At 37.2% G+C, this 21,710-nt stretch overlaps 1 protein-coding gene across 2 annotated transcripts in view; it reads right to left on the bottom strand.

The window, feature by feature from the left end:
- The window catches only part of TNPO1 (transportin 1), an 88,116-nt gene that overhangs the window by 8,104 nt on the left and 58,302 nt on the right, over window positions 1-21,710 (bottom strand). For both annotated transcript variants that reach the window (XM_058559451.1, XM_058559527.1), the window contains exons 10-21: window positions 17,503-17,563; window positions 16,778-16,946; window positions 13,822-13,974; window positions 12,684-12,909; window positions 9,657-9,828; window positions 8,091-8,177; window positions 6,842-6,949; window positions 6,552-6,710; window positions 6,384-6,471; window positions 3,953-4,051; window positions 3,657-3,752; window positions 754-829 (exon numbers count right to left, since the gene is read on the bottom strand). In XM_058559451.1, coding sequence (XP_058415434.1) covers window positions 754-829; window positions 3,657-3,752; window positions 3,953-4,051; window positions 6,384-6,471; window positions 6,552-6,710; window positions 6,842-6,949; window positions 8,091-8,177; window positions 9,657-9,828; window positions 12,684-12,909; window positions 13,822-13,974; window positions 16,778-16,946; window positions 17,503-17,563 — 1,494 coding nt within the window. The remainder of the gene's footprint in view (window positions 1-753; window positions 830-3,656; window positions 3,753-3,952; window positions 4,052-6,383; window positions 6,472-6,551; window positions 6,711-6,841; window positions 6,950-8,090; window positions 8,178-9,656; window positions 9,829-12,683; window positions 12,910-13,821; window positions 13,975-16,777; window positions 16,947-17,502; window positions 17,564-21,710) is intronic.

The raw sequence follows: 21,710 nt of genomic DNA, 5'->3' as shown, positions 1-21,710 counted from the left end.
ATATTCAAAGAATTTTCATAAGCTTAAGTTTCTCCACTTGCTGTATGTTGGGCCCATCTAATCTCAACACAGCTGAATTCTCTTATTAATAGACTGCATCTACGAGATGGACAATTGATTTTAATCTCCCATTTAAACTCTTAATGAACTTGAGTCAGAAGTAAATTATCAATTTTTAAAACTGTATTATGACTTGTATTCCATTAAACACTACTAAAAATGACTTGAAAGATTATCAATTGAAAGAAACAGAACATAGGATATACTGCCACAATATAGACTATTATTATCAACTTATGGTGTAGATGTTTAACTTCTACATTAATAAGCAAATAAGATTTTTATACATAACAAATGTAAACATGTATTTCTTAATGCAATCCAAGATTTCAAATTAACTCTAAAAAAGAAACATAATGCAAAACCCTAAATTTACAGAATTTGCATGCATCTTTATTTTACTGGTGGAAATTTAAATGCTTTTTATGTATAATCAAGCTTTTTAACACAGCAAGCATGTGACAATCTTATCCCATGCATCAATTAGTCGTTAGCCACAACATAAAATAAATATACATGACGATGCTACTGAAAAACCTCACAAACCTGATAGGACAAGATTAGTCACATGGTTGGCAATGATTAAGGATTGTGATTTTTGTAACCAACTGAAAATATATCTAAAAGTGAGATAGAAAGAGAAAGAAAGAGTGAAGAAAAATGAATTAAAAAAAAAGATTGAATAATACACACCAGGGTCTTATAAACTGCTGTAGCATGGGGGCCACCTCTTGAGGACAAACGTAACCAAGACGACCAATTGTTATTGCTAAGGTAACGCAATCACGGTTATACACCACCAAACGCCAACCAAGACATGAGCAAATGAGGGGGAAGGAGAAAAAATAAAGAAAAAACAACAAATAACTCAGAAACAGAAACCAACAGAATTTGTGTATGATAATAAACATAAGATTTCACCAGTGCTGTTTATTACCACCCCCTAAAATAAGGGGCAGCAACATATATGGCATACTCTTGGAAAAAGAAAAACAAAAGGAATTAAAAAAACTTTAAAGATTGAGAGAACACCAAAAACCATGATAAATTGCTTTTCTCGCTCAATCAAGTGTCAAGAATTTATCATTCTCTGTCAATAAAAAGATGAGCGATTAAATGGATGGATTTAGAGATTCTTCATTCAAAGCCAGCTGAAATTTCAGAATTTAATAATGAAATCTGTTTTTTCCCCCAAGAAATAGTGTACATGTGAATGATTACATTTCTGAATTGGCTATTCAAACACACTTCCCAGAAGTGAACATTGATAAAATTCTCTAAGAATTTAATCCAAATTTTGGTAGGTTTTGTTTTGTTTGTTTGTTAACATTTCCAAAACAAACCAGTGGACCATTTGTTGCCTGATATCAGAATCAATGGTCAAATTTTAGGTGTTAGGGTATGTACTGAATGAATGGACTGGAAGACTGCCATGCTATGTCAAACCCCATTTCAAAAACCCTCTGATGGTGATGATAACAGTAACTGAGATACAAGTCCACTAATTTCAAACCGTATTTGACATAAAGGAAATTTAGACAGTCCACTGCAATGACATGTGATATGTGGACCAAAAGAACAAACAGATATTCTGTCTTTGCTACAAAAGGCAAAGCACAAAATAGGTGAAAAATATTATACTGATTACATGCTAAAACTTTATTTTAAAAAATTTTGAAGTGGGACTTAATCAAACACATATTCACCACCAAAATTCAGGAAGTTCTTAAACTTACAATGAGCTAAAACAAGTGCAACTCAGAACTGCATCCTGCAATTCCAAGGATACGTACATATAAATACATTTATACACACGGGAAAATACAAACAGAAAACAAACCATGAGAGCTTTAATGGTGTTCTCTCAAAAACTTACAGGTTAACCTTTCATAAAAAACGGGTGGGGGGTAAAGAAAAATGTTTAAGAATTACTTGAAGCCAACTACACAGATAATACTAAAATCCAGCAGATTCATATGAAGCAAGAGAAAGAAAACCTATGTTCAAAAGACACAAACTATGCAACATTCTCATTAAACAGGCAAGTATGAACAGTCCAATGAAACATGCGATAAAGCAGATGATGGTCCATTGAGAAAGTTCAGTGTAGGATATGCTAACGGGGAAAAAGCAAGTAAATGCACACACTGAGGAACTGGCTTTATGAAATATCAAGATAATGGTAATCAAACTGCTAAAATCTATAGACATTAGGCATCGACAATGATTTTACTTTAACAATTAAGACCCCACCACTCTTTCGGGTAAGGAATAAGGGAAACACTTTCTGCAGCTACTCGTGATAAGAGTAATCCAGTGAATCCCAAGTGTGTTTCTTGACCGGATCAATTCAATCCATCAATTTGAAGGGCATTATCAACTACCTTTTGATTTACTCAGGGTAGAATCATACTTAGAATATAATCTTATAAATAAAGCCAATTTGTTAAAGGAACTCTAACAAATTCACCAGCTGATATCCCACAAGAAACTTTAATATACATTACACTCAACATTTATTTGCAGTTATGCATTCACATTTAAAAATAAATGGGAAGTTTCTGTAGGTTCAACAATAATTTTATAACGGCAAGTGTTCCAAATCTGAATGTCATGTATAGGTACTGCATTCTAAAGAGATAAAAACCTGACAAGATTTCACAACCATCCTATACATAGATTTTTGTGCTTTTCAGCAAGAAAATCTAATTCACTTTATGATATAAACAGTACCCATACAGCCAAACAGCCATATAACTTTCAAAATTAAAAGATTTCCTTCCATACCAATAAACATATCAATCTTAATCACATTAGAATAAACTTTCTATAATTAAAAAATATAAAATTACAATTCTTTTGAAAACGAATTTTCTTATTTAGAAAACCTTATCTTAATCTTTGTCTGGTATTTCGGTAAGACCCTCACTGACTATGAATATATTATTGGAATTATCTTAGCATATAAAGAAAGGGATGTGCCTGATTGAAAACAAAATTTACATCTTTTATCATTATTAGCAAAAATCATGGAAGGTGGAAAGAAATCACCCTGAAATGTGTTCTGTAGTATGGAAGGGCCTCTTTAACACAAACATGCTTTCTATAAATGCAAAAGAGAAACAAGCCTCCTGAATACAATTCCACAAGGTAATGCTTAAGTTCCCAATTTGAAGGAACGTATACTACGAAATACAAAATACATATGCCATTGTCAACCAATTAGCCACTAGGCTGCAACATATTTTTGGCCACATTTTTACAGATTAAAAAAAAAAATCATTACTTCCCAGCTCCCAGTTACTCTCTGAATTAATATAAAATTCATATTATCTAGTAGTTATTTTAGCTGGGGTCCATTTTAGGGAGTATTAAAACACTAGAATAGGAGAGAAAAGTGTTTTTTGAAAGTTTCTGAAAACTGGTTATGGAATGCAGCTGGCTGAAAGAGTACATTTCATTACTGAGATTCCAAAATAGCTGAATAATAAGCTAGGTTTCTAAAGCCAGCTTTGCTTTGGTTTCTCTACGCATCTTAAGTGAAAATTAAAAGGCAAATAATTTTCTCTTCACGTAACAGTTCAGTCATATGGTACCTGTATTCTCTAACAACGTCTTTGGTGTGTTGGGTCTGTTAATGATTTCTACAAGCTGGTGCAACACCATAGGGATATAAGGCTGCATCTCTATACCTAGATCATTCCCAAAAGAGAAAACAAAAAGAAAAATGTGAATGTTAAAATATCAATGTAAGATATTTTGCTCCCTTTATTAACTTTGACATAAGTTATATATAAATATATATAAAGCTCATGTAAATTTAAAAAAAGGGCAACTACAAAAATATCAAGGCATCTAAAAATGTATACTTTTAATAGGGAAGCAATCTTACCCATCTGGATGGAGATCTCTCCAATCGCCCACGTGGCATTGTTGCAGACTGAAATGAACTCTGGGTTTAGGTTGGTTCCCAATATTGGCATGAAATCAGCTAGAAAAAAAATTTTTTAAGAACTATGTAGTAAACTTCTCAATAGCAGTGTATTGTGCTTTAAAGGAAATCTACTAGGTGGAAAATGTAATCTAGGCAAGAAACAGCCATTTCCTTTTAAAGGTGCTGGCAATATTTAGCTTAAGAAACTGAAGGAGGCAATTCCTAACCACTGAATTTCACATCAAGTAGACCAGGACACACAAGTTTTAGTATATTTTAGGTATCATTAAAAAGAGTTGGTCAGAGTAATCTCTCTTGTCATCAGACTGAAAAAATTCAAATTAAAAGTGAGGAAAATGTGATACAACAGAACTTTCTTCAAAGCTAGTTTTTCACACACACAAAATTTTTTTACGTCAATGATTTTGGCTTTTAAAGTAACTTCTACCCTAGTGCTCAGACTGTGGTCTCTACATATCATTTTCCACTTAGAAGGAATGAAGGCTCTCAGAGAAATGTCTCCTGCAGGCTAATGGCAGGAAATGTACAAAACAGGCCTGGACGACTTTGTCATCCCTGAAGGGACTCAGGAGCCGACTTGATTAAGCTCCTACCGCCAGTGGGAGGACCATTTAAGCATCAGGAGTTCATACTAACATCGAAAAACAAACACAAACAAAACTAAACTCTGAAAACACAATATAGATACCTGTGGAGGACACAGGAAATAATTCATTATTTTGAAAACTGGTAAATAAAGACAAAGAAATCGAGTAATTATCCTGCCTCTCCTACTGATATGGGAATTTATTGATATGGGAAATGTCTCTACATATGTCTTCTCACTACTAAATAAAGTATTAGAATATCATCGTTTTAAACCCCATAATAAATTAGTGGATCTAGCCAGGGTCTCTCAATTGTCAGTAATACTGATAATTTGGGCCAGATCACTCTGTTGTGGGGGGCTGTCTCATGCATTGTAGGATGTCTAGCAACATCCTCTACCCACCGGATACCAGTAACACACTCAGTGTTAAACAAAATGTTCTGTGGCAGGGGGCATGTGTGGGGCCAAAACTGACTCCAGCTGAGAACTACTAATCTAGAAAATAATCATCACGGTTGATAACATCGAAAAAAAGGGACAACTACACACTGCGTACCTCCTGAAGAAGGTATACATGATCTATAAAGTCTTAAAAAAAGAAACGTAACTCTTTCGCACAAGTTTAAACTCGTTACTAAATTAGGTGGTAAATATCTGTAGAAGGAGCACTCCACAAAACAAGAATTCATTACACTTTCATTTAGACGAGTTAGCTTGAACTTGATGGTTTAACACATCGTAATTACTGTCATTACTCAAAGTTCAGAAATAGTTAGTATTCAAAAGCACAACTTGGAAGTGTGTGAAGGGGGTCACAAGGCACCAAGGTCTAGTTATAAGATAAGGAAGTCCTGGGGATGTGATGTGTAGTCACCACCTGGTGACTACAACCAACAATACTGTGTATCTGAATGTTGAAGAGAGATCTTAAAAGTTCTCATCACAAGGAAAAAAGATCTTTGTAACTATGTGAGGTGATGGATGTTAACTGAACTTGCTGTGGGAATCATTTTGCATTATATACACATATCAAATCACTGTGTTGTACACCTTAAACTTATACAGTATTATATGTCAATTATATCTCAATAAAACTGGAAAAAAAAAAACCAAAAGCACACTATATCAAATGAAAAAAACATTTAGGTCAATGTTTTAAAGGTTTATTATATCATGTATTACAAACAACTAACAACCAAAGCTGGGATATAGAAATGAAGGAAAAATAACCAAAAATCCATTTAATCCATGGGTCTGACAGCAATTCAGGTCATATTACTCAAGGAATCCTTTATTGTGTTCACAAAAGGCTAAGACAAATGCTATGCTATTAAAACAGAAACAAACCATTATTTACTTTTAAAGTAAATTGATTGAAAAGTTTCCTATGATATCTGAAAAAGTATGCTGGTTTATCGTGAGAAAACCTGATTATTATTATTATTTCTGGGTACCTCTACCAAAAAAAGAGGTCATTCAAAAAGCACCCATGAACTAGCACAGTTCCACGCTTCACAGGTGGGCGCGCCCGTCGCTCTAGAGGAATACTTTCCCACCTTCTCTCCAGTCACCCGTGTGCCCAACAAGCTGCTGCAGTGATGTGAGTTCAGGGGAACAAGAACAGGGGTTCCCATCCCGCCTGCCTCAGTCAGTAGCTTTAACCAGTAAAATGTATATTTATAACTGTTGCGATCCCATGAAATTTCAATTTAATAACAGAAAACATAGTTGATGTAAACATAACGTTAAAAATCCTACAGAAGTGGAATATATTCATACCTATACAAGGTTTAACGTGCTGAAAGCAAGCTTTCGTCAGGTCACCTAACAAGGCAAAGGAACTCTGTCGAACTTCTGGCATTTTATCCTATAAGAAATAAGAAGAAATTAACTCCAACGTGACACAGAGAACCAGGCTTCAATCCACTTTAATTTAACCAGTCTCACCTGCATGCACTGATACATTAGTGTTAGAATGTTACTTCGGGCTACTAGCTGTTCGATGTTGCCGCCAAGTCCTTCCGCCAGGCCACTGAGTAAATCAAGAGCCACGATCATAAAATCTTTATCTGGAGCCTCATATTGATCCGGTTGAGCATTGTTCAGCTGAAATTAGACACAATTTTTTGAAAACTTACTTTGAATTAATTACAGAAGAAGTTTGTATACATTATGCCTATCCTTAGAAAAATGTTTATGATGCCAAGAAGAGAGAGACATAAAATTTTTTTAAATACCATGGCTTGTGCAAGGGTCTTCTGTACTAGGTTTACACAACGCTGATACACAGGTTCACAGTATGGAAGGAAGCCAGACTGCAAGGCTGTGGCAACTGAAGACAGGCACTAGAAAGAATAAAGTAGGTGAAAAATTTTGGGTATACTTCAGATTATAATAAATGCCTCCACGTCTACTTGGTCTGACCCTGGTCACTCATGAGCCTGCCCTCCTCGCCGATTACAGCATGTCTATCTTCTCAAACCTCTCTTTTGGATGCCACTCCCTGATGTTAAGTTTGCCCGCCTGTCAGGGTAGGTTTCCTCAGAAAAAAATGTAAAAAAGTTCCTATAAGGAACGTTATCCTTCAAGAACAGATTAAGTATTATGTATTCCTATTTTTTTTCTCAAATATAAGAGAAATAGTTATTTATCCTCCTATCCTGATCAATGATGTGGGCAGACTTTACTGGGCATATTCTGAGCCCCTGCCTGAAAGGGAACAGATTTAGCCATAATGATTCCTCTTGTTTTGTTGGGCCCAGAATTAGCCACTGCTCCTGGTCTGTACAGAAGTTTCTACTTGTCTGGCTAGGGACAATCCATGGCAGCAGTGGTGACCCCTAAAATGACAGGGGAACAAGAATGACACCGACTGAACTGGTTCTACTAAAAGCAATTCACCCGGGTTTAAGTCACCACATTTGATTGTGTGTTTAGTTATTTGCTATCATATAAAATTTCCTTTTGGTTAAAAAAAGTATTTAGTACGCATGGAAAAAAACTTCAAACTAGACAGAAAAAATATAAAATGAAATCCCTCCTTATTAGCATCAAGTCCCAATGCTACTTCCCATATATGTGTAAGTATATATGTGATAATATATAAAGGAATTTAAACTATAGCTATATAAAGAAATATGGTTAAAGATAGACATATATATATAGATAAGGAAAGATGGCTAAGATAACTTATCATCAGTTAAGTAGAGCAACTTAGAAAACATATATACTCCCGTCTACTTAAAGGAAAAAAAAAAGCATAACAGTCCATTATGCCTTTTCTATTTAACAGTATTTCTAAGTACAGATGTACCATAATTAAAGTAACGAGAAGTTACATATTTATTCAGCATTTTAACTGAAATGGTTCAGATTGCAATTCTATTAACATTTTACCTATCATCACATACACCCATTTTATATTTGGACATGTGTGTTTGATGAAACACACTGTTAGATTAACTAAATGTTACCAGCTTAGCATACCTCAAGCAAAGGGAAGAGATCTTTATCTTCATCCTTTAACATGTTCCATTTCTGGATCAGTGGAGGCATTAGCATCTGAATATATTCCTATTTACAAGGATGAAAAACACATAAAAAGCTCCACTATCATACGTAAACAAGTCCTCTCTGAGTCTATGAAAATTAAAATCCATTTAGATTAATTGTGCAAAATCATTGCAGAATGCATATTAAGACTCACTCTTTGCTCTACTTAACACCTTTAAAAACCTTATTTTTTTGACCTATCTTTTAATTTATACAACCTTGTTCTGTTTTTAAGTCATCTTATATCCTTTTAGAAACAAAATGTATACAAATATACCACTACATAAAAATTACCTGATCACAATCAGGGATGATTTATGTAAGTTTTACTCTCTAGTGACTGAATTTTTTTAGTCCTGGGGCCTGTAACATGTAATACGGCTCTTGCTGCACAATACGTTACAAATGACAGGTAAACTTATAGAGGCATTTGTAGAAAAAGATTCATGTCCTTATTTACACTAAGAATCTGTAAAAACCAAGTAAAGACACACAGTAATCATGCCAACAACGGGCACAGATTTTAAAGGGTTTAAGACATTTAGAAACCCCCACCCCAAACAAAGCCAAACCAACATCAAAGCAAACCCACAAACCAAGTGTCCTGCACCAAAGTTAAGTGTAACTCATAAACACAGACAAGTTTTAAGACTTTTTATATAGCAATCATAAATAGGAAATCTAGTCTTCAGCAGGGAATTTTCAGCTATATTAAAATTCTAATATTACTTAAATCCTATTAAACGAATCCAATTTCATCCTCCTCTTCTACTCTTAACAATACTAGAGCCTGAGTTTGGCTCCCTAGCCACACGTCTTTTTTTTTTTTTTTTTTTAATAATTTTATTTATTTATTTTTCCCCCAAAGCCCCAGTAGATAGTTGTATGTCATAGCTGCACATCCTTCTAGTTGCTGTATGCGGGATGCGGCCTCAGCATGGCCGGAGAAGCGGTGTGTCGGTGCGCGCCCGGGATCCGAACCCAGGCCGCCAGCAGCGGAGCGCGCGCACTTAACCGCTAAGCCACGGGGCCGGCCCGCCCCACGTCTTTTGTACCACTATTTAGCATTTTTAACCTCTTACTCCAATTTCTAATTGTTTTATCTAGTGTTCCCCATATCAGTAAAGTTCCGGTGAGAAAACAAAGCTGTCTATATGTGGGACTCTAAAGCTTTATGACGTGGTAGATACAAAAACACTTGGAATTAAGTAACAAGTTTGGAATCCAGAGTATAAAACCTTTATCCCTTTTCCTTTAGTCACAATAAAAAGTGTCAGTGCATTCATCTGAGACGCTGCTGTAATTTCCACACCAAGCACGTATTTATTTTTTAATAATATTTAAATATACCTGCTGCCTTTTCAAGATCTAAATTCATAAAGTAGCAAACACTAAGTGTTCATATCTCCCCAAACATTTTAATTTCCAAATATATGTTAACCTACTGACTGTAACTATGCTACATACTTTTTTTCATAATAGTTAATCATAGACACTTACTGGTTTGTTTAGATGATGTCCTACTGAATCTGCTAACGTTCCTATGGCATCGTAAAGAATGAGCAGGTTCTTATGCTGGTATTTACTAAACGCGAAGACCAAAGTATCAAGTATGTAAGCCAGGTAAGGAACAAGCTCTGTACAGGCCTCCTCCTCCAGGGTGGCAAAGGCACTGCAATTTTAAAAAAGAGAGCATTACTGTCGCAGAAAAGAAACAGCATATAACAGAGATAGGAAACTAAGTCTACAGCTTATAGAATATCTATGTACACCTTACATGCAGCACACTAGGTGCTTATTTGTATGATTTCCTTCCTGTTCCCTATCACTTCTTTCAAAAAGGCTGTCACCTATAGGCAACTGCTTAACTACAATGGTAAAATCTAAAACTAAAATGTTGTTGATTCTTTATTTACTCATTTTACTATTTATCAGTCAGAGTGCTGGGGATACAGGAATGAACAATGTCCCTGTTCTCAGGGGGCTTACATTCCACCGCCTGTTCCAGATTGGTGAAATCAGAAGGAAAATGGCTACACTCTTACACTTTACCTTTCAGGTGCATGCCAAGGGTCACAAAACGGTAGCAACATCATTAACACTTAGTGCGTCTGTGATGTGTAAGAACACAGCAGTGTCAGGACCTTTCATACGTTTCTTAGTCGGGGGGGAATGGGGTGATGTATGTCAAAGGGCACACATTTTCAGTTATCAGAATACATTCTGAGCTCTAATGTGCAGCATGGTGACTGTAGATAATAATTCGGTATTGTATACTCAAGGGTTGCTGAGAGGAGGTCGTAAGCATTCTCACCATACACACCAGAGTGGCCTATGTTAACTATGAGAGGTGATGGATGTGTTAACTATCTTGATCTTGGTAATCGTTTTACAATATATACGTATCTCAAACCACCACACTGTACACTTTAAATATATGCAATTATATTTGTCAACTATTCCTCAATAAAGTTAAAAAAAAGTTTCTCTAAGCCTTACTATACATTAGAGTGCACAACGCATTTGTTATTATAAATTTGCCTTATGTAAGGATTATCTATTAGGACAAATGTATAAGAAAGGAAAAAACTCTGGAGTCTCAGTGTAATTACTTCAATTTAGACCTAAATTTGTCGACTCTAAGGTATATCTGCCTCCTCATTTCTAAAATTAAGGTCTAGGGCCGGCCCCGTGGCTTGGCGGTTGAGTGCGTGTGCTCCGCTGCCGGCGGCCCGGGTTCGGATCCCGGGTGCGCACCGAGGCACCGCTCCTCCAGCCATGCTGGGGCCGCGTCCCACATGCAGCAACTAGAAGGATGTGCAGCTAAGACAGACAACTATGTACCGGGGCTTTGGGGGAAAAATAAATAAATAAAATCTTTAAAATTAAGGTTTGTATTATTTTCTGTTCTACCCAGTTAGGAATTTCCTAAAATGATAGGCTTAAGCCATATGTTAATGCCAGTCCTGGTCATTAGCATTGCAACTATTGATCTATTTCCTTCATAGCACCTGCCACAAATTGTAATTATATAGTTGTTCAGTACTCCCTACTGGTCTGCAAGTTTCGAGATGGCAGGACTATAAGCCCAGCGTTAGTATATGCCTAAAGATTAGTAGAGAGCTAAAAAAACTTGCTGAATGAATAAACTAAAGGAAATCAAACATATTCTGTATCCTCCCCCCACTTAAAAAAATTCAGTGCTGGGGCTGGCCCCGGGGTGTGCGGTTAAGTTCAGGGCGCTCTGCTTGGGCGGCCTGGGTCGAAAGTTCGGATCCCAGGTGTGGACCTACATCACTCATCGGCCACACCGTGGCAGTAACTCACATATAAAGTAGAGGAAGACTGGCACAGATGTTAGCTCAGGGCTAATCTTCCTCAAGCCAAAAAAACCAACAAGCTATGTCTCAAATAACTTAAATGGAAGTGAAGGTGATATGCTCTGGAAAACTGTGTTAAATGACTTAAGATTCATATGAAAGTATTAAAACTGTTTCAAAAAAATTTAAATAAAAATTACAAAAAAAAAGATCAGTGCTATTAATCACCAAAGCCCCCTTGCTCGACTTTCTTTCATCTCATTAAGAATTAGCACTCTTCCAGGTATTTTGCTTTAGATCTGGTCAAGTCCAACTCCATTCAAATTTACTTTCCACTTGGGGCCGGCCTGGTGGTGTAGTGGTTAAAGTTCACGCACTCTGCTTTGGTGGCCCGGGGTTTGCATCCCAGGTGCGGACCTACACACTGCTCATCAAACCAAGCTGTGGCCGCATCCCATGTGCCAAATGGAGGAAGACTGATACAGATGTTAGCTCAGGGACAATGTTCCTCAAGCAAAAAGAGGAAGATTGGTGACAGATGTCAGCTCAGGGCCAATATTCCTCACCAAAAAAAAAAAAAAATTACTTTCCTCTTTTTCAACAGTGATTTCTTCCTATTAACAAAGTCAATGGTAAAACCAATTCTATTTGAAAAATTAAGAGCTATAAAGAAAAGTAGCAGGCCCTTTTTAGAACATAAAGGTTTGTTCCAGAAAACTGGAATATCTGTAGCAATGACGCTGACTTCCAGCCTGATCTATAAACAGAGACAGCCTCAAACCCAACGGACAGGGCAGCTACTTGAGCAGATCCACTAAGTGACAGATGACAGTCCCTGTGGGACCGTCTATGGAGTAATGCTAGCTGACTGTAGACCAATGACGGGAATCTGCTCAAACTCCGTTACTTCCTTCAAGAGTAGGACCCTTGCGTCACCACTCCAGACGTCCGTGGGAATTAGGATGAAAGCAAATTCTACTGTCATCACAGCCACTGAATGGGAAAAAATGAGTTGAAGAACCAGCAAAGACTGAGGTCTAGTTAGAATCACATCTGGATTTACAAAATCATCATGTGGAGGCTCCAGGTAACAAAAACCCCATTAATGTTCAATACCACCATTCCATCACAAGGTTGAAATTAGTTTCTCACTGAAATACCCACTCTCTTGCCCCACAATGACCATTTTGTTATGAATCTGTCCCACCTGCAGGCAGCTTCCTGTACTCTCTTGTTGCTGTCCAGGATACGCTTTAGCAATTCTGTCATTAATGGCTTCAGGTACGTATCTGGGGGCTGGCTGACTACCCAGTGTGCATAGCGGCTAAGAGTCCAGCACGTTATGGAACGCACAAGAGCCTTTTTATCAGAGAGGCACTGGATAAGGTGAGGAATGAGCTCAGGCAGGTATGGAATCATGCCTTGCATGCAACCTAGAAAAAAATAAATGTTTCAGAAAGTGCTAAAATTTGGTTAAAACAATTATTTCGGTTGAATATTAAACCAATAAATGCATCCATAAAAAATAATCAGATCATCTCCATTGCAATAAGTATACACTTATGTGCTGCCTGATGATGTTCAGGTCAACGACAGACCACATATATAGCAGTGGTCCCATAAGACCAGTACCAGAGCCCAGGTGTGTGTTAGGCTGTACCACCTGGGTCTGTGTAAGTTCACTCTGTGATGTTTGTACAAAGACACATTTCTCAGAACGTATCCCTGCTGCAAAGCAATGCATAACTATACTGTAATAATCTACTCTGAAATTATTAAAAAAAAAAAAAAAAAATTGAAACGCGAGCTAACTGCTCCTAAGTATCCTCCAGTAGGGTTAGGATCTCACATTTTACTTCTGCTACACAATTTATGGCTTTCAGAAATGCCTGTAAAATGCTTCAACTTTTGGTAGAGACGTATACAGCCAGGAGAGAATACGGTAGAGGATGACGACACTCTTGACTTGGCATGTTTCTTAAACTTACTGGAACAAAGTTATTTTTTTTTAAGCAATGGGGATGCTTCTGACAGAGTCCTCTCAATTTGTTGCCTTTATTATAAAAAAAGCATTTGCAAAATATCTGGCTGGGGTTATAAATATGCCTATGCCTAACTGGTTTAAAGTAAAAACTTATCCTAAGATGGTTTTTGGATTCAAATATCCTTTTTAAGGCTAATGTGGACCACAGTCTCGTCTACCCCACATCAGCAACACAAGAGCAAAGAAGTGTGTGAATTCAAGAGCAAACAGTCTTTGCTTAGAGAGGAACAATTCCTTACAGCAGCCTGGCCACATCAGCGCCTATTGAGAACTTGACAGTTCAAATGTGACTTTGACTTACCTTCAGCAATTGCTCCTAAAACCAAGATGCCTGATTCTTTAACAACCCATTCATGATGAAAAAGTAATTCTTTCAAAAGGGGCAGAATATGTGGCAAAAGCTCATCACGATAAACATTTGCAAGAACATCTAGGGCAGCAGCAGAACATTTTCCTAAGGAAATAGTTAATTAAAAAATATTACATTAACCTCTATTATTGTTTCGTTATATATACATATATATATATATACACAAAATGAGTATCTGTTGCATGTACAAAACTTCCTTCACACCTCCGCAGTTTCAAAGAATTAAACAGGAGGCAGTCGGTCACATGAAAAAGACCTCTATTAACAAGAATACTTTATGACCAAGAATTAGCAAGCTAATTATAAAGATATTCTATTCTGTACATGACTGCCACATTAGAATTCTTTTATCTATACAGAAAATCAAAACAAATACTGTTCCACTCAGGTTAACGCTTCTAGGATACAATGCCCACTGCTACAATCCCAGAGCAAAATGTGTACATTTATTATTTCTACTTAACATTCCTAGTGGGAGATCATTCAGAATCAAATACATAAAGACTTAGGTGGAGAGTAGGCAAATAAACTGGAACAGAAGTACCAGTACACGAAGCATAAAATACGCTGGAAAACATTCTTTACAGACAAAGGAGATATTAACTATGAGACTATATATCAATTCAGATTTCATTTAATGTAATAATTTAGAAAAGAACAAAAAAATGGAAAAGAACGAAAACATAATTATCCCAATTTTTCCCAACGTGAACTAGGCATAATAAATGGTTAATAACAAACTATTAGACCATGGTAAAATCCTTTTTGTTTAAAAAAAGCTGTTACATTGGCCAGAAGTAACAACTTACTCATCAATAAGGGTCTTAGTTATACTGTACGGTAGATCCACACAAATGAATATTCTATTGCCATGAAACAGAATGAAATCTACAGGGGTTGATACAGAATGAATTAAATGTATGGAAAAGAACCAGCAGAGTATATATAATCTTATTTCACTTCTACAAAGTCAACCTCCTCTCCAAAAAAGAAGATATACATGTGTTTTCCTGTATGCGCACAGAAAAGCTTCTGGAAGGATATATAAAGATGGGTGGGATATAAAGAGGAAGTAGTTTCCCCCCTAGTCCAATGTACATTACTACTTCTGTAGAGTTACCTATATAATCTTAATCTCCTGCCGCCAGCCTGAAAGTGGGGATACACAGGAGGTAATGTGTGACAGTAAAGACTGGGTTCTTGTACTGTGTGAGATTTGGATTCCTTGACTAGATGTGCCACCAGCACTGTGCTAACCTTGGGCAAGTATCTCTCTCTCTGGTTTCCTTACTTACGTAAGGCTGCTACAAAGATTAAATGTGATATGCATGCAAAGTCCTTGGCCTAGTGCGAGGCACATCAGGCGCTCTGAGCAACTGTTAGTTACAGGAAGCTAAATGGGCAACAGAGGAATCACTATTATTTAACCAAACGAATCACACAGTACAGGCTGATGATTCATGTCCTTAACTGCTTCCTCAGTTACTAGAAATCTCAAGAGTCTGAATTACACCAGTGGTTCTCAACAGGGGGTGATTTTGTTTCCCAGGGGACATTTGGCGATGTTGGAGACATTGCTGGTGGTCACAACTGTGTGTGTGGGTGCTGCTGGCATCCACTGGGTAGAGGTCAGGGATGCTGCTCAACACCCTACAATGTACAGGACAGCCCCCACACCAAAGAATTATGTGGCCCCAAATGTCAATAGTGCTGAGGTTGAGGAACTCTGGACTAGAGCAGAAGAGCTTTAAAAACCAGAAAGCAAGCAAGCAAGCAAAACACAAGAGTCTCAGTTCCTCCCCGAGTTATTTAATTAGAGTGTGGCCTAGGATGCTGGCTCAACAGATGATGTGGATTTGCAGCTAAGGTTGAAAACTAAAAGATTTAAAAAAGCATATTTTCTAAGTTTAATGTGACAAAGCAATTTATACTATTTTAGAACTATCCATGATAACCAGCTAATTCTCATGCAAATTATCACAAAAAATAAGTTTATATTAGGGAAATAGAAAAAGCTTGTGGCCAACGTTCCTATTATATAGTATCAAACAATAGATAGCCTTTTGAGAAATGGCAGTTTGCGGTAAGAAGTCTTTTTTAAGGAATATACTAAAGTTAAACATAAGAACAGACCCCAGGAAAATGCACAGCAAGACCACAACACCACTTCACACCCACTAGAATGGCTATAATAAAAAAGACAGACAACAGGTGTTGGCGAGGATATGGAGAAAGAGGGACCCTCCGACACTGCTGGTAGGAAAGTGAGCGGTGCTGCCACTTTGGAAAACAGCATGGCAGTTCCCCAAAAGGGTAAACAGAGTTACCATATGACCCAGTGAAAACACACATCCACACTTAAACTTTACATAAATGTTCATAGCATCACTGCTCACAATAGCCAAAAGGGGGAAACAACGAAATGTCCATCAACTGATGAATGGATAAATAAGATGTGGCCTATTCATACAACAGATTATTCTTCCATAATAAAAAGGAACGAAGTACTGATACATGCTACAACATGGATGAACCTTGAAAACCACTTAAAATGAAAGAAGACAGTACAGAGGACCACATACTGTAGGATTCCATTTATAGGGAAAGTCCAGAACAGGCAAACCCATAGAGACAGAACATAGACTGGTAGTTGCTTGGGGCTGAGGGACATGGAGAAAATGGGGAATGACTGTATTGGGGACGGGGTTTCTTTCTGGAGTGATGAAAATGTTCCAAAATTCACTGTGGTGATGGTTGCACAACTCTGTGAATATGCTAAAATTCAGTGAATTGTACCCTTTAACGGGTGAATTGCACGGTATGTGAATTATTTCTTGATAGTACTGTTATCCAAGCAAGCAACTGTGCTTTTCCCTCTCTGGCTTACTTAGATTCCAGTCAGAAATTGTATCGTCGTCATCAATTTCGTCGTCGTCATCATCTTCCTCTTCAATTCCATCTTCATCATGCTGCTGAGCCACCGTCCTTGAGCGATGAAAACGTGGCCGTATATCCTGTTCACTATCAGGAATAGTTTCATCTTCTTCAACATCACCCTGTTGTTTTAAAAAGAAAAATTTTGGTGCTATTCATTATAAGCTAATACTATGCACAGGAGTAAAAGAATCAGAATATCCAGAGATGATGAGGTCATGCACAGGATTTCGAAGTCTACTCCTTCATTAGGAACCACTCCTTGTGCACAGAATAGTTCTTTGTGAAGGGAAGAAATGACTATCATATAACACCTGTTAGGTGCCAGGTACTTCAACAGCATTACGTTGCCTCCCACCAGCTGGTACAATCCAGAGTACCTGAATCACATTCAGATCATATTTAAGATCTTTTAAAATAAACTCTAGATAATTTGAATTGACAGGAAATTAATGCTAAGTCTACTAGTGTACCACCGAGTTCCGATTAAGTTGGAATCGATTTCCACCCAAATCCGTTGTGTTTGCTTCTGTCTTTGAACTCCGTAGTACAGAACATACAACAGGAAGCCTATCGACATAGGATCTATTCTAAATAAATGTTCTACTTCTCAAATTCAAAGATTTACTAAGTCATTAAAAATAACCTTCCCTGTTCATCAGAAAACAGTTTCCTTACCTTAAGTAGGATAATATCTATATCTGAGTACTTCATGCCATTCACTAACACAGGAATCAACCTACAGGGAAATGAATTCATGAAACAAAGATCTCAACAGAATTACTAAAAAGTCTTAACAACCACATGTTTACTAATAATACCAGTGAGACAACCACCACAGCTAAGACACCACAGTTGTCTTGGGGAACATTCTGTGATGTCCGCCCTTCTCACACAATGAGTACTCCTGATACACACCTCAGGCATTTTACATACTCAGGCATGGGACTCACTGGATAGAATCTTAGTGGGAATACGGCAGCTTGTCAACAGCACTTAGAAATAAAAACAGTAACAAAAAAATAGCAATTTTTCCCCTAAGATTTTATCACAAATAAACTAATATTCCCAATTTTTTTTTTTTTTTTGTGAGGAAGATCAGCCCTGAGTAAACATCCATGCCAATCCTCCTCTTTTTGCTGAGGAAGACCGGCCCTGGGCTAACATCCATGCCCATCTTCCTCTATTTTACATGGGACGCTGCCACAGCATGGCTTAACAAGCGGTGCATTGGTGCGCGCCTGGGATCTGAACCTGTGAACTCTGAGCGGAACACATGCATTCAACTGCTGCGCCACCAGGCTGGCCCAAACATTCCCAATTTTTAAAGACTGATGTTCCTTGATCCAATATCAAAAATACCAGAAACAATCTACACATCCATCATTTAGGGCTTGGTTAAGCTAAAAAAAAAAAAACAACCCAACCCAAAACCAAAAACCAACAACCCAGTTGTAAGACACATACAGCACATTTCCATTTGAGTTAAAAAATAATGAGATTACTCATGTAATTACCTGTATACACAGACTATCTAGGAAGGATATACAAGAAACTGCTATCTTTGGAGAGGGGAGTAAGTAGGCTAAAAAAGGACAAAATTCCTCTTTTATCACCAAATGGTATGACCTTTTCACAATGAGGCTACGTTCAGTATTTGTATTCGTTTTAATAAAAAAGATGACAGTGTTTAAAATATAAAAACAAAGTAAGTCTAAAGAAATTTATCCAAAAGAAATAATGCAAAAAGAAAAAAAGCTAAAAAGTTAGGAAATTTAAATTTTAGTTTCTTGGCCTGGCCCCATGGCTTAGTGGTTAAGTGCTCACGCTCCACTTCTCCAGCCATGCTGAGGCCGCGTCCCACATACAGCAACTAGAAGGATGTGCAACTATGACATACAACTATCTACTGGGGCTTCGGGGCGGGGGGCGGGGAAGGAGGAGGATTGGCAATAGATGTTAGCTCAGAGTCGGTCATCCTCAGCAAAAAGAGGAAGATTAGCATGGACGTTAGCTCAGGGCTGACCTTCCTCACAAAAAAAAAAAAAAAATTTTAGTTTCTTAAGAAATTAAGAGAAACTTAAATTTCCAATAAGAAAATAGTTACATAAATCATGATATCATAGCCAATCTGAAATACTATGTAGTCATTAAAACAGAAGCATGATGTCTGTACACATGGAATTCCAAGTATACTGGAATATTTATGTTGTCTAGTTTAAAAAAAAAAATACTTATCGGGGCCGGCCCCGTAGCGTAGTGGTTAAGTGTGCGCACTCCGCTGCTGGCAGCCTGGGTTTGGATCCAGGGCGCACACCGACGCACCACTTGTCAGGCTACGCTGTGGTGGCGTTCCATATAAAGTGGAGGAAGACTGGCATGGATGTTAGCCCAGCGTCAGTCTTCCTCAGCAAAAAGAGGAGGATTGGCATGGATGTTAGCTCAGGGCTGATCTTCCTCACAAAAACAAAACAAAAACAAAAAACTTACCAAAACACATAAATAAAGGTCAAAACACTAACTTCAGTTCCTCTTGTGGCTGTAATAATTTTAAGCTTTGATAGGTTTCTTAAGCTTTGGTGATTCATTTTCTCACTGGCCTATCAAAAACACATTAAAGAGTCTACGAAGGACAAAAGGTACAAGAACACTTCGGAAACATTTAACAAAGTCTCATTTAACATTTAGCTAGTATAACATAACTAGATAAAATTTATAATACATAGAACCATATTCTGTAAGCTACAGGCATTTTGCAGGAGAACGAGGTCCATCTGAATCACCAGTAGTTAAATCATTTATGATCTCTGTCAACAATTTCAGGGAAAGTGAGGACAGATGGCAGTCTGTAAAATGCTGAAGAGTTAAATACGAGGTAAGGTAAAGAAGTGAAGACAGAGCCTCATCTATTCTTTGAATCTTTTTAAGATGGAAGAAATGGCAGCAAGTTAAAAAGTTATGGAGAACAGGTAACAGAGCGGGGAAAGTTGAAAGAGAGAATGTATCTTATCTAATGGAGTGAGGTCTCTGAGGTAAGAAAAAAATTATGCCATCCAAGACCATAAATAGAAAGATTGGTTAGGAAGAGGATAACTCACATGAAAATCTATCTGTAAGTTTTGGGGCAAGATGAAGGGTCCCCTGTCTTCCCTGTAAAGCAGAAGTGCTCGAAATGAATGAAGATAACTTCAGAAGAGGGATAAAGCTTTGAAACAGTTGCTCTGGTGAATGGAAGATAAAAGCTGATTTCGAACAAAAAAAATTGGCAGATAGTGTGGAGGGTCGACTTGACGCTGAAGGCCATGGATTTCTATGGCCATCAATCCTCCTGGCAGTGTAACTTTTCCCAACAGTATTTAACGAGACACAAAGACAGTTCAATTAATCCAGAGCAGGGGAGATGCAGCGTAGCTGAAGGCTTATGGTCAGTGCAGTTGATGTGTGGATCATGATGTCTGTGTCATGACAGATGTGCAGGAAATAAGGACCCATAAAACCGGGCAAGTAAGAAAATGAGGTCGGGAAGTGAGATACAGGAGTTAACTGTGACCCTGTGGCAATATGGCGTGTCTGCTGAATTCCAATCATGCAAGGCAGACCATTATTTTTGAACATGTCTAACTGTCAAGAAGCATTGTCCTGAAGCCTCATGTAGCTACTGAAAAGAAGAGAACTTATAATGCCACATCATGGAAAGGCAATGATGTTAACACCAACGACGAATGTTCAATGAGTACTTAAATATGTGCTGGGCATTGGGTTAATCGTTCTACATGAATTAATCCATACAGCAGCCCCAGGAAATAGTAATGTATAATAATAAAGGTGGGAAAAAGTCAAAATAATTTTGGGGGAAAAAAGAGATAGGAAATGAAAACCTGCTTTACCAGATAGCAAAATATATTATTAAATGTTCAATAACCAAAAGAGTACACCACTGGTTAAAAAAAATAGAACTATATAGCCCAGAAACAGATAAAAGAATTGAATGTCATCCCTTGTTACATGAGTACTTTCTATGTGAGTTCATATTAATAAGAGAAACCTCATTACACACACAATTTTGATGCCTAGGCAACCATTTTTTGCTTATCCTAAACAAGAATCTGGTTAACAGAGCTATTTGGAAAAACAAGCTCTTCTATCATGTTTTTTTTAACCTCAGCATCAGATAGATGCTGATATTCTCCCATCTTCACAATGCATTATTTCAACTAAAATAAAAGCAGCCTTGTTTTATATAAAAATGGTTTCCAAACCAGTGGTCTGGAAGACATATAAATCAAACCCAGCTATGACTGGCTTAAGTTGTTTATACATTAATTAATTTACACAGCAAAATGGGAAATGCTGAATTTTCAGCCTGCTACCAAGTTCCTGCTTGCTTTAAGGATGTTTAGATTTTATTAGTGTAATGACAGAGTCAGAGCATCTAGCTATAATTGTGTATTATCAGTAATTATCTCCTAATGTTATAGCTTAGGTTTTCATTAATAATTCCTCTTCAGTTCTTATAAGAATTAACACCTGTTTATATGACTTTTAGAATTATATGATCCTATAGTAAGAAACAAGCATACCATAAAAGTGACATCACATATTAGGGAGAAAAGGAAGAATAATTAAAATACAGACTTTCTAAAGAAAAAAATCCATCTAGCACATCACCTTACAACTCACTCCCAAATAAATTCCAGATTGGCTGGAATAAAATACAGATGGAATTGTTGCTTTCTTGGTGGGGAAAGAATTTACTGGAAAAGAAAAAGAACTTGACTATGTTCTTTTTCTTTTCTATGAAAACGAGAACATCCAAGTACCGTAAATATCTGAAACATGTGATGCCACTAATACTACAACATATTAAAACAAATGGTTTTGTGTTT

The sequence above is a fragment of the Diceros bicornis genome, chromosome 1 (genome assembly GCF_020826845.1).
Source record: "Diceros bicornis minor isolate mBicDic1 chromosome 1, mDicBic1.mat.cur, whole genome shotgun sequence".
NCBI classification, from domain to species: Eukaryota; Metazoa; Chordata; class Mammalia; order Perissodactyla; family Rhinocerotidae; genus Diceros; species Diceros bicornis.
The sequence above is the reverse complement of the archived record's forward strand: the minus strand, read 5'-3'. Positions and strand labels throughout refer to the sequence as shown.